This window comes from Delphinapterus leucas, chromosome 21 (genome assembly GCF_059928025.1).
Source record: "Delphinapterus leucas isolate spDelLeu-1000000601 "Yukka" chromosome 21, BTC_Dleu_Yukka2, whole genome shotgun sequence".
Lineage (NCBI taxonomy): Eukaryota > Metazoa > Chordata > Mammalia > Artiodactyla > Monodontidae > Delphinapterus > Delphinapterus leucas.
In genome coordinates, this window is record NC_143149.1 from 13,754,462 (window position 1) to 13,771,952 (window position 17,491).

The 17,491-nt window shown below is 38.2% G+C and overlaps 1 protein-coding gene across 8 annotated transcripts in view; it reads right to left on the reverse strand.

Annotated features, from left to right (window-relative positions):
- Positions 1–457: 457 nt before the first annotated feature.
- SORBS2 (sorbin and SH3 domain containing 2) overlaps positions 458–17,491 on the reverse strand; it is a 92,027-nt gene continuing 74,993 nt past the window's right edge. For 7 of the 8 annotated variants that reach the window (XM_089903662.1, XM_022571007.3, XM_089903661.1 and 4 more), the window contains 3 exons: positions 9,020–9,069; positions 5,226–5,332; positions 458–3,111 (listed from right to left, as the gene is read on the reverse strand). In XM_089903662.1, coding sequence (XP_089759788.1) covers positions 3,050–3,111; positions 5,226–5,332; positions 9,020–9,069 — 219 coding nt within the window. In that variant the 3' untranslated portion in view covers positions 458–3,049. Of the gene's footprint in view, positions 3,112–5,225; positions 5,333–9,019; positions 9,070–15,205; positions 15,314–17,491 lie in introns of all 8 variants that reach the window. The other variant, XM_089903657.1, reaches the window with a different exon arrangement.

The following is a 17,491-nucleotide window of genomic DNA, read 5'->3' on the forward strand; positions in this document are numbered from 1 at the left end:
TGACAAAGTCTCTGCTGCATCTCAGCAGACTCTACAGAGGAGCAGATGATAAATTCTCAGGTGGGACAAGGGAATCCAGATTTTGATGCATGTGGTTTTAAAATCCCAGATTTATATTTCTAGCGTGCCGAACACTTGGCAACAGATTCTCTTGGAGAGAGTAATGACAAGCAACCTCTGAGTATACCAACAGCATCCTTCATTTGATAAGATTCAGATTCACCTAGTTAAATTACCCATAAATGTTCTCATGAAAACAGGGACGAAAGAATAATATGGGTCATATTCTTTCTACAAAGGGAACATGTTTTTGTGGAAAGCTAATACATAGTGGAAACTATCCAGTGGAACAGAGGGGATCAGGGTGGGTATTAGGATGAAGCAACATGATAAGACATTGTTGATAACTGAATTGCCAACAGAGGAACGTACGTGTTTCTGAATACGTGAGTGATAGATATGGAAGAGGGCTGAAGCACATAGAGCAGAAAGGACTACGCTTTATTAGAAAGGATCCAACTAGAAGAGCTAGTTACTTACTATCTATGTAAGATAAAGGAATGACACCCAATGGCAATACATAGTTTGAGATTCATTGAGATCTTGTGAGTGTTAACAGTGTCTGCCATGCCAATGGTGATAAAGCTTTTTAGGGCAACTGAAGAAAGGTGAATTTGGAAAGTGCTTACAACTTCTTCTTAGAAAAATAGCTATCTTTGAGGGAGAAATATTTTAAAATGTGTTGTTTTAGCTGAAGAGCAATGTTTAGCCAAGGAGTATTTAGCAAATGAGCTTTGGTGATGGGTTTAAAAAATATTTCTTCTCTGAGCTTATGCAAATGCATCTTTTCTCCATTTGCGTGTCAAGAGAACACAGAGCAAATGCATTTCCTCTGAGGTTTATCTAACAGACTGGGATAAAATACACAATTCATGTAAGGATAAATGTCAAGAAGAAAAACTGAAGTATGCTTCCAAGCAAAATTTATTAGATGTCTATTCAAGAAAAACACAATGACCTTTGCTTGTAAGAATTCAAAGTCAATTACCTAAAAGCTAGGTATGAATATTTTTCCTTTTAAAATCAGATACAGAGAATAGAAACATTAATTTTTCTTAAATATGACAGGCAACAGATACTGAATTTTTTCCCATAAATGGCATCAAAGGTAATTATTCATTTATCAGCAAAGCTGCATGCAGTTGACCTAATTTCAAACCCAAAGCCTTTAAAATATAAAGCTGGCTGTGAACTTGACAGTAATCAAGGTAGTAATCAAGGCTAATCAAAGATGTTTCTTTACCTTCTTTCTAATGAAATTCCTCTCTAATCGGTAGTTGTATACATTTCAGTTTGGCTGCTAAGATGTTTTATGTTCATAAACTTTTGCAGAAGTGCTATCTTACAGAATTGCACTGTCAAGGCATAATGATGATTTGTGGGAGATGTAAAGGGCAATCTGTTGAAAGTGTTTTAGCTTAGTTTAAAGGAAGGATAAAGACCAAATTAGGAAATTCCCCTGTTTTCTCAACAACTAAATAGTCCATACAAAAAATGAGCAAACATCTGTACAAAATTCTAGAGTCTACATGCATTGTGAAAAGATCAACCACTGTTCACAGAAGAAATGCCATAAAAATTTTGTCTATAAGGTGCTCAGGATCCAAATATGAATAGTTCTTATGCAAAGTCATAAGAAATACAAAGCTAGTTCTCGGGGTATGTGTAATTCAGGCACTGTTAAGCACATTAAATCTTTCAGGTCCCAATATCATCTTCCAGGTTTCTACTGCAGGGCAGAAAATTTAACCTGAATGATTTAACATTGCTTCTAAAAAGTGCCTAATGTATTCTGAGGAAATATTTTACACACACTAGGAAAATCAGGCTCAACATATTCCTGTCCTCAAATGTAGCCAGGATTCTGAGTTCCAGAGAAGAAAAATAATTATCATAGTAAAAATAATTGTACTAATCATAATCCTTACTAAAACCAGCCTTAATACTTGTGATACTTCTGAAGTACTCTACTTCTATAAAATAATATGTGAGATTCTTCTACATTTCCATAAATGTACAACATATCTTATGGATTGTCTGTTCTCATACAATCTCAAATGTGTATGTGTACACACAGTGAAATCTTACCTATGAATATTGCTTACAGATGCTTTCAAGTGCCTATGTTAGAATGATTCTTTGCACCTCTCACTAACACTGCTTTTATTTAACTTTTATCAGATAAATAAAACACTAAGAGCTCATTGTTCATGATGCTGATTATTACATTTTAATATAAAATAGCAATGCAACTTTACAACACAATCGTTTTCTGTAATCTAGCTAAACCTCTTATATTCTCCTGATTATTACCAAAGGCTCTTATTCACTTATTGTTTGCACTTCTAAAAAGTACAAAAAAAAAAAATCCTGCAGAAGACTCCTATTTGAAACTCACATTCAATTCAACAAAATCACACTCATTCGAATTAACTTTCCTACTCTCGCTTTAGATTCTGGAATCACTGTGCATATTACAACATATAAGTGCAGGCAAACAATAGCTGAAGTACAGTTGTCATATCGTGTAAACCAGGACACTAGGCAAACTCGTGAAAGGAAAATATACTGCCAAGCTAAGAAGGTGAAAATGCAAACCCCAGCAAGTAGTAATAAACAAGCTTCTGGTTGCCTGAGGGGAGAACATCTTTCAGAGTGGACAAGAGAGCCTCCTTGAGACACTTACTTTTTTGCCTCAACTACTCAACCGTTATTAAGTATAATGATTTTCTTTCTGCTGCCGCATATTGACTTCTCAGTTTAGAGCAGACGGCAGGAATATGCACTTTCACACGGAAGCAAATCCTCCAATCTCCCCACCGCAGCGGCAGTTCCATTGCTGGTGGTTTGGTGGCAGATGGAGATGGTGATGGTGGGTGACTTCTATTGGAAACCAGAAGGCATAACAGCAGGAGGCCTGTGGAGATCTTTCAGGCAAGGTTATGCAGATGTGGTGCTGAAATGCAGCATAAATAATGGGGAGAGTGATTCACAGCCTCTTGACATAGTTCCCGGGAAAAGTACCAAAGAATTTGGTTCTTCTTGAGGTTCCTGAAAATAGAAGTGATACATGAAAGAGGGGTAACAGCCATGAAATGTCAGTTCATCTCTGTGGGCTTGAAAACTCACTAAGAGAGCAAGCCCTCAGGGTTTGGAAAAGAGAGAAAACTCACTTGAAGGGATAGGAAGACAAAGTAAGCAGTTTTATCTGTTTTGCCTGATGCCTCTGTTGCCTCTTGAGCTTAAATGCTGTGCTTCCATCACACCGGGCTGAACAGAAAAGCTCAGCCTCTCAGTCTGAGGGGAGAGACAGTCTTGCTGAGGAGGTGGGCTTTTTTTTTTTTCTGCGGTACGCGGGCCTCTCACTGTTGCGGCCTCTCCCGTTGCGGAGCACAGGCTCCGGACGCGCAGGCTCAGTGGCCATGGCTCACGGGCCCAGCCCCTCCGCGGCATGTGGGATCCTCCCGGACCAGGGCACGAACCCGTGTCCCCTGCATCAGCAGGCGGACTCTCAACCACTGCGCCACCAGGAAAGCCCAGAGGTGGGCTTTTAAGTACAATGATACTCAAGTCTGATGAGGCTCCATCACTGAGGCTGCTAGACAGGAGTGAGGAGTGGAATAGGAAACGCAGCTGGGAAGTGACATTTTCAAATCCAATCTTCTCAGTTAGGATAAGGCTGGCCACGTGATAAGGTAGGCTGGAAAAGCACCACAGCAAGGCTTGGTTCTGGGAGCAGGACGTCTGTCACAGCTCCTCAGCACAGTGTAACGTGAAGGCTTTACTGGGGCTGCCATCACTCTCCAGTTTTATTATCTCATACAAGATCATGCTGAGCACCACAGCATTCATTTACAAATAGCGCTGCCAGGGTCCTTAATAAAATATAGAAAATTTGAACTGTTTACCAAGTCACTAAAGAAAAGAAAGATAGACCACTACTAGTGGGCGGGGGTTCTATCACTGGGCATGTTTCTAATATGAGGAGTAAAACCAAATGCATAAGCGGCCATCATTATGATCACCTTTGGATTAGAATAACATGATTTCTTTGAAACTGCTTGGAAGAGCTGGTGCACTAAATTCTTCCTTATGATTTCCAGCTCACGTAGAGCGAACAGGGTCTCTACACTTCCCTTTTGCATTTACTGTCCTGGTTTGATGACTGATTTTCTTTATCCCTGTGTAGGTAAGCCATTTTACCTTCTTCTAAATGGGGGATTAATATAAACAGAGGCAGAGGCTTGTGGCTGCTAATGTGGCCTTTGCTCTTATATTCCCCCACTGTTGGGCTGTCTACAGAAAGCCCTTATTCCCTCATCTTTTGTCTCCTCCATCCTCCTATGCCTCTGATTCCTCTTTACCTCTTTCCTCTGTGACTTAGGATATGATACTCTTGTCTACAAAATTTTTCTCAGAAAACCTCTAGTTTTCTTTTAAGACGGTAAGAATGGGATTGTTTTTTAAGTGGTGAGAATGGAACTTCTACTTGGACCACACATTAAAACGAAGGTGAATCACTGGTGTTTTAGGGCACCTACAGCAGACCTAGTCATGGGTGAGTTGTTCATTTCATCTTGTTTTCTCAAATTAGATCCTCACTGCTGACGACTAACATTTACCACTCAACAAGGGTATTGGTATTTTGCATCTAGGGAGCAGTTTCGTTGTTTTTGTTCTTAGATTTCAGTCTTTCCTGGTTGGTGCTATTTAAAGAAATTTTCTTCTCTCAGTTGAACCGGAAATAAAACCAGCAGAAAATCACATATACCTGAAGCAGTAAATACTAAACTATATTAAAAATGCAATTGCCGGGCTTCCCTGGTGGTGCAGTGGTTGAGAGTCCGCCTGCCGATTCAGGGGACACGGGTTTGTGCCCCGATCCGGGAGGATCCCACATGCCGTGGAGCGGCTGGGTCCGTGAACCATGGCCGCTGAGGCTGCGTGTCCGGAGCCTGTGCTCCGCAACGGGAGAGGCCACAACAGTGAGAGGCCTGCGTACCGCAAAAAAAAAAAAAAAAAAGTCATTGCCTTGGGATTACATAGTGCATATGGATGTGCGAAAGATCAAAGGCATTATGAAATCAAAGAAAGCTTGACTATCCCATCCAACCGTGCAAGGGAGCAAACATAAGCAAATTACAAAATGGCCAATGTACACATACCCACAAACCATCCATCATCACATTTTTCCATCACGTCAATGACATCACTTTCTCTGAGCTCCAGCTCATCTTCATTCCTAGGAGTATAGTTATACAGAGCCTGAAACCTTAAACAGGACAAATGGACGTGTTAAACAAAATCTTTATGCCTCTGTGAAACTACAGAAGAGAGTATAATATTTATTTTACTTTTAACATTTCTATTCTTATTAACATATTAATTAGGTAGTATAAGTCTTTGGAAGCATGTAAAGTAAGTAGAAGTAGTTAGGCTTTCATGGGAATTAGACCACTCTAATAGCATTTCAAAACTCATAATGAGGAAAATTTATGGAAGATTCTAATATCCATAGTTGGATTAAAACATTTATAAATTGGACCTGCATTTCAATTGTCCAGTCATGGATAGCTATCATTTGGACATTAAATGATAGTACAGAATATAAAAGAAGTGATATATGCATTATTCAGCTATATAAAAACAAGAAGGAATTACAGTTTTAATTAGCCATAATCAGAAGCAAGTAATTGCAGCTTGCAAGTGGAATTTTCAAAAGATTTTAAATTGAGATGCACAAAATGTCTCAGATACAACTTCTAAATCACTGTATGGGAATTACTATAACAGAGAAGTGTTCTTTGTTTTTGTTTTTTTTGTTTTTTACCAGGAGGAATTCTTTAAAGCAGTTTAGTTTCATAGTTTGAATCAGTGTAAGTGGTGATCTCAAACAGTAGGTTAGGGACATACGTTCCTTTTTAAATGGGTCTCAGAGAAATTGTGTTCAATGTAAAAACTCTCAAAATAATCATATAAAAAAGAATTACTGATAGAATGCTGCCACTTTCTCTGTCTGAATTCTTTGAGAACACATATTTTGTTGACATTGATCAGTAGCAAACTCAGACATTGAATTTTTGGTAATAAAATAGCATGCATATTCATATGGACTGGCATTTTGGAAAGACACAAGTTCTAGCAGCTCGGGGTCAGGAAGCATTTGATATGCAGTGAACATGAAAACTTCATATTACCACTAAAATATTATCAGTATGTGAGGGGAATTTTTTTTAAAAGTTAGTGAATTTGTTTCTGCCGTTCTTCATAACAGTTAATGTAATTCTGCCAATGTAAGAAAATAAGAACCACATTTCAGGGCACTGTGAATTTTTTCAAGCCAACTTTAAAAGGTTGATAATATTGGATACTGCTCAGGAACAAGAATGATTTATTTTGATTACTTCATTCAGTCAGAAAATCATACTTTGGTAGAACAAAACTATTCTATCATGTCACCTGAACTCAAACATCATGTGATAAACTGGGGCCTCGGCTTCATTGGCTTCTCTCCCTGTCCTTGAACTTTTCACATTGGGGGGTCTGGATAAAGTTGGATTGGGGGAGGGTGTATTGGGGAAAGAGCTGATAAGATGTGGTGCCTAACAGCCTCTCCTAGAAACATTATCTTCCCTGGCCTGAGAGCAAAGCCTGAAATTCCAACATTAGAGATTTCTTCCCCTGTTAATATTTTGTCCTCCTAGTAAACCTTTTTAACCACTTGAGCTTCTGAGGTCTTCTATGGAAAAAGGATTCTCTGATTGTGGGGAAGGACAAAGAAAGGTAGCCTGAATCCCAGAGCCGTGTGGAAACAGACAGGAAGGTCTTGAATACCGACATTCCTTAATTTGGATGTTTGCATGGGCCAACCCTGGTTGGAGCAAATTATTCTGCTGTTTGATTTGAGGATGTTCAGGTGAAGGAATGGTATCTCTTGTCTATCCCTGGGGAAAGTTAATTTCACCATAGTTCCTTTTACAATCTCACATTTGAGGGAGATAGGCATTCCTGGGCTGTTAATTCCATGGATATACATTGCATCTCTCACTTTGGGAAACACTGATTCTCTGAGCTTCTCAGGCTTCAGCCTTCACCCAGGCACATCTCCAGCCACTCACAGAGACAGGCCTATTTAAGGCCACAAACCCCAGCTGCTTGAAGAATCTCAAGGTCCCAAGAGATAAAAAAAAAAAAAATTGGCACGAACTCCTTCACTTTGATATGATGAAAGCCACTGTGCTTATCAGAGTTTACTTACCATTCTGGTTTAATTAGACCACCAAAAAAAAAAAAAAATTGGAAGTTTCATGGAAACATAAACAAACCTTCCAGAAATCCTCCTGCCTCTGCTGGCTTTCAAAATCAGTATTGCACGACAGGAAATGCAGTCGAATTACAATAAAAAATGCTGTTTTGAAAGATGTGTTGGTGAGATGAATGATGGTGGTGGGGTTAGGATGCCTCAAAAAGAAATCTGTCTTTTAAATAGAAAATGCTCAACCGAACTTGAAGCTCTCTCTATAACTTGCAACTTCTTCTATAACATATTTTACCATACTTCTGAATTGCAGTGACATTATAGCATTATGTTCCTATTTTCACTCAAAACCTATTTCTTAAATGAAAGAGATTAAGTGATACCCATCTAATTGGCATTGTGATCAAATAGAAATTTAATAAAGAATGTTTTATGTCCAAAGCAGGACACTGAAAATGCCTTTTTCCACCTGTGAGCTCATAAACACGAGGAAGCATTAACTTCATGACATGAAACAGTGTGACATCACCTACATCTTAATTCATAAATTCATTAAAAGCTGCTGATATAATGTGTTGATAATGCAGTAAACCTAAGCAGCCTTGGGATTTATTTTTTGTGATGTGATCCCTTCATCATTTGTGTAAATAAGGAAACAAAACAAACCTTTCGAGTTACAAGTAATATTTAACATTTTTCCAAGTAAATGCAATTTTAAATTATTTGTACCTCCAAGCTATTTTTTCATAGTCTTTTCCTTAACAAATAAAACCTTTCTGGCTGTACTCCGTGAGAGCCAGTTTCAGGTTAGAGATGGTTTCCGAGGAGCATGCTTTTAGCTGAGCACCAGGTCTGTGAGGAGTGAGGTCACCAGGCCACACACCAGGCCCCCCTGGTTTGCTCTGCTCCAGGGGAGCAGAGCTTGGACAGTGGGCAGGAGGCACACTGTGTGTGCTCAAGTCAGCCTGACATGGTTTAGTCCTGTAAATGTTCCTTCCCAGGGTCTAGCTCTGCACTCAGAGTAGGCAACAGCCAACAAGAAGTGGATAACCTCTGAATATCTCTCATGGGCAAAATGGGGCAGAAAGAGACCCTAAAAGACAATGTGTGACACCTTCAGATTGATTTGACTTAGAAAGGAGAGGGGATTTGAAATAAAGTGTGAAAAGGCATTTTCCTGGTCCTCTGGGTAGTGAACATCGTGTAACTGAATGACAGTGCATGTTTTAATACTGCCATTTCCAAAAGAATGGAATTTTGGAATTATGCTACTAACTTATCACTGTAGGTCTACTTTGACATTCTCCTGCTCTTCAAATATGTGTAAAAACAATGTTAGAACATTTTCAGTGTATCTTTAAGGCTGTAGTTACTAGAATCTACGTGGTGAGTAGAACAGAGTGGGGGACAGATTCATGAATCTTAGGAATCACTGCAGCATTGGAAAGTTTTTTTCTTAGTGCATAAATCAAAGTCTTCTCCGCAAAATCACGGATTTTTTTTTCTTAAATTAGCTTCTGTTCTCTGTTGTGAAAGATGGAGACTATTGCAATTTCTCTTAATCTGGGAGATGTCATCTCATGTTAGTTACTCTGATCTCTTTCACTTGCAAAGTTGTACCGTCCTCGCTTATGGTACATCAGTGGTCCATCTTGTGGGTCAAGGTTAGTCTCGAATTTAGAAGATAAGAAGAATACTTACGGTTCCCCCCCACCTTGAATGTTTTCATGAGTAAACACAGGACGCTGTGGCTGAAATGAAATGATTTTCAATGTAATCAGTGCTTAAACTGGTACTAATTAAAAGATAATTTGGATAATGGCATGGCACTTTTCTTGACATTTAATATTTCCTGTTGTAAAAAACCAAGAGGAAGGGAAAAAAACCAAATAAAGGGTTTCTGCTGGATTAATAATTAAAATATTTTGAAAGTGCTTTAAATTAAATCGAAATAACCAAGGTTCAAATGTTTTGAACATATCTGCAATCTTGTCTGCTCAAGCTTTAAGGAAGAGTCAGGGTTTAGTCCCATTGATTTTTCAAAGGCCAGGAACATGGCAAGAACATAGACACCAAATCACTAGACTGGGAAGTCTGGACACCTTCATACAACCTTATTCTTCAGCGTTTTCTCAAACAAGCAAAGAATAAACCACATTTAGTCTAACAGCAAAGTATCCACATTCATTCTAATATACTTTTCCTTCACAGACAACATTTTCACATACAGTACAGATAAACATGTCAAGAGGCAGACATGTCATGCTACATTTGAAGTTACACTCTCTGTTCTCAATGTGGAGGAAACACATGCATTTTTAAAAAGAGAAAACAGAGAGTATGAAATAGCATGTAACAAACAATATCCAGGTAACATGTAACATTTTACCTTAGAAGAGAAATATTGGTAGAAATTCCCAGTGCACTGAACTCTCAAAAGAGTTTCCTTTCTTTTTAAACTAAGCATCAAGACCAGTATCTGTAATAGATACTTATAATATTGGAAATGACAAGCCTTTGCATCCCATATATCCACATAAAAATTGCAATGAATGAAAGTTCACACATTTCTTGAATATGTAAACACAATGTAGTTTATACCGACTACCTAAACGTTACCTTTTAAGGGGGAAAAAAAGAATTTCATTTCATTCATAACACACTTCAAAAGCATTCTCTTCTAAATGATGGCTGCATGGTAAAATGAGATAAACCAGAGTTTGCATGGCAAATTGCATGGCAATTGTAAGTGATTCTTTATTGATGACTGCATTCATTTTTAGATTCATGTCTTTAGACCTCAGGGCTAATTCCTGGATCCCGGAGTTAGGAATGGATTACTGAGAGGCTGGGAATTCCCCCTGCAGACTGTCCATAGAAACCACATTGGTCCAAGAATGGAGGGGGACTCTGGGGCTCCTCTGAGTCTTCGAGTCTACAATCTGCTCCCTTCCTGCGTTCTTTATCCACTCCCTTCCCATCCAAGCTGTCTATCTAGCATAGTAGACTAGGTGCTTACTACTAAAACTTTAAGCTTTCAGTTAATAGTAATTGGAAATGTTTACGAACAGTATTCTTAGAAATTTCACTCAACAGTCTGTGCATGGAATATATAAGCATAAGATTAAAGAGTGGATAAAAATTATCAGACACATGTATGACTTAAGAGTATAATACTTACCCTATAAATCAACATAAAATAACTAACAATGTATCTATTATTAGAATTATAACATATACTATTTTAAGAATGATTAAGACTAAACCATTTTCCAGCCATTTTTAAGGTCATTTAATTCAACATATTATTGAAATCAGTTTAAATGTATGAAGAGGTAAAATAAGTCATTCATAAGCCTATATCCTATTACCTTTCTACAAGTTCTCATCCAGTCATATATATATGATGTATGTCATATATATCTTATATATATATGTTTTATGCAGAAATAAGATTTGTATATATCAATTGCTATTAATACTTTGTAATTATTTCCAGTCTCCTTTTCTGTCTTCCTTTTCATTTTAAATCACTGCAGAATATTATTCCCTCACATATCTGTCTATATCTTTTTTGGTTGTCTTAACCATTTCTCTCTCTCTTTTGTTTTTGAAGTTCAGATTGATCTCGCCTTTTTCACTATCATAAATAACAATACCATACAATTTTCATACAAAGAACTATTTTCTTGTTTTGAACTATCTCTTAGGACACATTTCCAGGAGTAAAATTTCAGGCCAAAGATTATGCATTGAAGCCGCACGATATTAAAAATGCTGGTGTTAGTTACTCAAACACACTATATTTAAAAATGCAATTAAATAAATCGAAAATGCCATGTTTTGAATCACATACCAAGATAGCAACGGTTCTCTCACAAAAACAATCAGCGCAGTTTACAGTGCACAACAAAGTTATAAATAAGGAAATATTACTTGTTCTTGTCTTCAGAGAAAATCTTTTGTAAAATATATTTCATTGTGCTCTAAAAATGGTATGCCTATTTCCACATATTTAAGCCATTCTAATATTTTTGAGTTGAGTAGAAGTTTCACTTTGATATCACGGCATCCAGTGCTTGGTTAAACTGGCTGGTCTAATTTCATTGCTCCCTTACGTTAAAATGTGAATGCAACTTTCAGGATTAAACTGTTCATTAACGTAAAACAATCTACTTATAAAAGCCGTATAGCACCTTTCCGTTACTGTGATTACAATTCCCCTGGTTTAATTCCTTTAATTCAACTCATCTCATAAATCATTTCAATGAACCATCTCTGTGGCAATTATGAAAATTGGGCTATTGCCAAAAGTATGTGGCTTCCTTAATTCTACAGGCCTCTAAGTCTTAAGAACTTGTGTTCCTGGGTGTGTCAGCCAGTAACATCCTTGTTTTTACTCATCTTTCTCAATACTTCCTTCATATCCTTTAAAAGGATCCACCCCCCACTGTTTTGTTTTTTCTGAATCACTCGTTTTCTATACTGTTCACATACTGAGGCTAGGATTTATCACAGCTTTTATTAGTAGAGAAGTTGTGTATCTATTATAATGGTGACTTTTAGAACTTTTCTGAGGTTACTTTTGATAGGAATCATCTCCATGTGAATATGGATAGCTAGGAGGCAGTTTTAAGGAAAGATGACCAGTTACAGCAACTGAAATAATTTATTTTAAAAGTCTTTTGGGACTTCCCTAATGGCTCAGTGGTTAAGAATCCACCTGCCAATGTAGGGGACACGGGTTTGATCCCTGGTCCGGGAAGATCCCACATGCTACGGAGCAACTAAGCCCGTGTGCCACAACTACTGAGCCTGCGCTCTAGAGCATGCGAGCCACAACTACTGAGCCCACGCGCCACAACTACTGAAGCCCGCGCGCCTAGAGCCTGTGCTCCGCAACAAGAGAAGCCCCTGCAATGAGAAGCCTGCACACCGCAAGGAAGAGTAGCCCCCACTTGCCGCAACTAGAGAAAGCCCATGCGCAGCAACGAAGACCCAACGCAGCCAAAAATAAATAAATAAATAAATTTATATTAAAAAATAGTCTTTGGTCAATAGAGGAATAAGCAGCATAGATACTTATGAGGGCATGTTTGTGTCTTTCCAGTGTTGGCGATGACTAACTATATGACCTTGGATATGCACCTCAGCTTCCTTATCTCTAAAATCAAGGAGGTGGACAAGTTGATGGTTTAGATCTTGTCCCCCTCAGGGAATCCATAAAGGAATCCACGTTTCCACAGATATATTTCCTCTGATACTCATTCAGTTGTCAGAGAGCTATGACAACTGGCATTGGTTAATTCCCAAGTGTCTCAGTCATGTAAAAACAATTAATTTTAAAACAATAATTAAACTTCATTTTTCAGATCAGTAAACCAAAACCCAAAGATAATTTCTTAATATCACAAATAAGCAAGAAGAAGGAACAGAACTACAATTCTGACTCTCTTTATTGTATAAAAGCTTACTAAGATGGAATAGATAGCGCAGGCTTTTTAAAATCAACACCTTAATTTTTTTCCTTTAGGCAAGTGTTTATGTTCTGTATGGATACCCAAACAAATTGTCCTAGAAGATTGTCTTTTGCCTTTCCCCCTCCTTACAACTGGGCACAAACCCTGGGGCAAAGACCTGTGAGGTATCTGCACTCTTTTGCCACCTAATGGTGAGTAACGGCAGCAACATGTTAAAAGTTGTTTTGCCTTTGGACAGCTCTCACCAAGTTGCTTCAGCCTGGATTCATTTTGAAAGGATATTTTAAAGACCACAGAGCGATGTGGAATAGATACTCATCTGTTTTTCTGACAATGTTCTTCCTATCCCACGTTTTAAATTCTTGAGAAAGGATCAGTCTTTAGCCACCAGTATTTTTGGTCTGTGTTCATTTGTATTTTCACTATCTGCTCAGGCATTTCTATTACTCATAACTTCTTAGCGGTTTTGTGATAAATATAGAAGATACATGAGTGACATTCAAGAAGCTCATATGAGCTGTGAGTTTAAAAAGATGATTTTGAAGTTAACAGATTGCAGTCACTGTGCTGGAAATTTTAAGCAAGAATTATGTCATATTTATATTTCCTTAATGAGTCTTAAGAGCACAATAAAAATTAGAAAACCCAATGAAACATGCTGTTTTTATAGAATCCTAAATATTTAGCTTTTTCCTTGGCATTGCAACAATCTTTTTTATCTCTTCTAGTGTAGCTATTTTTTAGTGTTGTCAAAAGCAGATACAAATGAGACAGGTTTTAAACACATGCTAATTTTCAAAGCCAGAACCAATCACAAGCCACTGCTCATAAGAAAGTTGGTTTGAAATATCCTAGAACCTTAGGTATCAGTAAAATATATACTTTTCTAGCTGAGATAGTAAGGCACAGTCTATCCTAAACCTACCTTCTTACCTGTGCTTCTGCAGAGGCATCTGGAGGATTAGCTATATCTACTATTAGGTAATTCTTAGGTAAGGATTGACCATTACTTTAAATACTAATGTGGGAAAATCTTTGAAAGAGCTATTAGCAGTTCTAGAGTTCTTATTTTTTTTTCCCAGAAAATGTTAGGTGTGGTACTTGCCAACCAGAATTAGATGAAATTCTCTTAATAACAAACAGTACCATGTTTATGTTTCTAGGCGTATTTTTCTTTCTTACCTTATACAATTATTTTAAATATTTAAATTATTTTTTAAATTGTGAAAACACAACTTTGCCTAAATCTAGAGTATAGAATATTTGTGTTCCACACAAACACATATAATAGAACATATAAGTACATAATGTAAAAATCTGACAAAGAAAAAAACTTATGGTGACCCAAAGCATACCATCTCATTGACCCATGGGAATTTATGGATGGGCCATATTAATTTTGGAAAAGTTTTCTTTTTTGGCTCTGGAAAGCCCTTCTGTGAGAATCTCTCCCAATCAACATTCCTCATTCTCTATGGCAACACAAATCTCTGCCTCAGAAACAAAATCAGGTCTTATTAGGCAAGGCAAAAAGCACAAAAATGGCCTAAATACAGAGAAGTATCTACATTCCTTAAAAACGGAAAAGGAAATCTGTCATCAACTCCTTAAAAGCTTGCAGAACCATAATCATGTAATGGAGCATGTAAGATTAAACCAGGGTCCATCAAAATAGAAATGGGAAAGGACCGATTCAGGCAGAGATGAAAATTCTCAAACTCCTCGGCTGCCGTCCTCAGTATGAATGGTACCAATTAGAATCCATTCATTTTCCAGGGCTGTTGATGCCACAGAACTAAGTAGTCAAAGGGAAAGTAATCTGACCTTTAAGTTCAATCAGAGCTGTCAAGAGACTGGGAGCCCCTGGAGTCCAGAGAAGCAGAGTTGGCTTGAAAGGGTCATGGAGTAAATGCGGCACATGTCAGCAGAGCAACAAGATATTTTACAACAAGGGCCATGGGTTAAAAGAAATCCACATAAACTGAACGACACAGAAGCAAGCATCCCTGGAAGGGTGTGAGTTCAGTATATGATTGGCAGCAGCTTTGTTCTTTGCACTAGAAATAGTGATGGGAAAGCAGTGATTTACACGAGATGGATGTGGAAGACAACATATACCACACCCTTATTTGTACAGAGGAGAATTGGGGCATGTCTTTGTCACTTTTGGAAAGCTTACGCACACACATAAAGGAGAAGCTCATTGCCCAGAGACTCAGGATAGGATTTCCGTGTTGATCTGACTTCATAGCTGCTCATCATCATCAGAAAGGTCATTTCCTTTCAAGGGTACCTCCAGCCCTACTTCATTGGCAAAGCACAGCAATGACAACTAAGGAAGAGCCAGCCCACTGACGGCGGAGGGGTGGCCAGGGTGCCTGGCTCAAGGTGGGGCGTCTGATCCTACCCTGTGGGAACCGCTGAGCCCTCTGACTGGCGAACTGCAGGATCTCCAGGACATCACTGGGCTACGCGGAGGCTTACCCAAGACAAGTAGATCGCTTTTTAAATCAGCCTGGAAAAGCCGTAAGAAGTTAATTAGTTCTCATCTTCATTACCCAGCCTTCAGAGGAGCTTTCCTGTTTTTTTTTTCCATGCACACACAGCATGCCAAACTCCCGAATGAGAGCAGAGCAGGAAGGGCTAACAGTCTGCAGACAGCTCTTCTGGCGGCCCAGAGTTTTCACAGCACAGGCATCAGCCGCTGCCTTACTAGGGAACTCACAGGCAGAGCAGAGAGAGATTTATAGAGGGAAGGTGGTATAGGGAAGATGTTTGAATGCAGTGTAGATGGCTAAGAACACTTACAAGAAAATTTATGTCTTTAATAGAATACTTAACAATTGGTTTCAAGATACTCTCAGATCTGACCTGTTTTCTTTGTGTTTATTTGAATAGATGCAAGGTAAGAGCCAGGGAAATTTTGCTTCATATCCATCAAATTTCATAGACAGTGTCAATCATTTGTCACAGGTAAATTTTCTAATAAAACACATACAAAGAAAATATGGGGAATTCCCCGGCGGTCCAGTGGTTAGGACTCTGCGCTTTCACTGCCGAGGGCCCAAGTTCAGACCCTGGTTGGGGAACTAAGATCCCACAAGCCTTGCAGCATGGCCAAAAAAAAAAAGGCTTTTCTGGGGGAAATTGTGAAATACTGTTTAATTAAATAGAGAATATTGTTCTAACTCCAAGCACCTTGTGACTATTTTGGTGTTCTTTCAAAGTAAGATTTTTAATATGACAGTGAGTAAACGAACCTTTCTTGTGTGTACGTTTTATTTTCTGTCCATTCATGGACAAGACCTAGTAATGTACTGTCTGGTATTTGATTTGGCTTATGGGAACTTTAGCAGGACTAACGGACCTTTAAATAAAAGCATGTGCTTTTCTCAACTCTCATTTAGGAAAAAGTTCATAATAATTAGTAATGATTGACCTCATATCTTCAGTCTCTGGGGATGAAATGCATCAGGGATTTTTCTTTAAGGCTTGTGGCAGAGAATGCTTCATGTTCTCCAATATCCATTCTCTTCTTTGTCATCCCAGTAACAGAATCCCAAATGTTAGGTAGGCATACGGCCATTCTTAATAAGGTCTATTATCCAAACTTCCTTGTATCTAGATGTGCTTATGTGGTAAGTTCTGACAGATGGGATATGTGCGGTTTCTGGAAAATGCCCTTCAAGGAAGAAGATATAAGCTTCCCTCCCCTTTTTTCCTTCCTGCTGGCTGGAATGAGAAAGGGACTGCTGGAGCTGCTGCAGCCACTTTGGACCATGCAGTGGAAGCTTTTCATTGAGCATGGTGATATGCCAAAATAAAATGGAATCTCCTGGGATCCCTGATGACTGTATAGCCACATACCAACCCTGGATACCCTACATTTATGCATAAGAAATATATATTTCTACCTTGTTTAAGCTCTAATTATTTTGAGTCTTCTGGCACTGCAGCTGCCCCAACCTTGACTAATACAAGGGTTCTATAAACATCAAGACTCATAGAGAAAAAAAAGTAGCTGTTGGAATGATGTGGATAAACAACTGGAAAGATCATTTGAACATATTAGGAAGAATCAGGGCTTAATTTCATGTTGGAAACTGCTCAAGGGGATTACCTTCCAGTGGGATGGCTTTAGGGTGAGGAGACTTCCTTTTGGGACCATAATAACTGAGTTTCTTGGAAGAAACCCAAGAAAGAGTCTTTCTCTCTGTTCACAAAGCGCTTCCACTGCAGCTTGAGTCCACATTGCTGCAAGACTCTTTTACAGAATATTCTTAGATGGAATTGGAAGCTCAGCTTACAGCAAAGCTGAGGATTATAATAATTTGTATTATGAAAAACCAATATTTAAAAGATGCTCAAAGACTAGAGAAAATATTGGATTCTGATTTATATATCAAACTCATAATTTATATGTACATTTCAGTCTTCCGTCATCTATAAAGTCGTGGTAACTTTTACTTCCATGGAAGATTTTGGATTGCATATGACAGACTTGCATTATCTCAGAAAATACTTTAAAAGAACAAAATTGCACTAAATTAACATGAGTTAAGTAAAACAATGGCTGATAGGGGTTGATAACATTGTTGTAATGATTTCATGCATACTATACTATGCCTATTAAAACATTATTAAAATTTTGTTTTCTCTTTGCTTTTAGTGCTAGGTTACTTTCCTTCTTTGT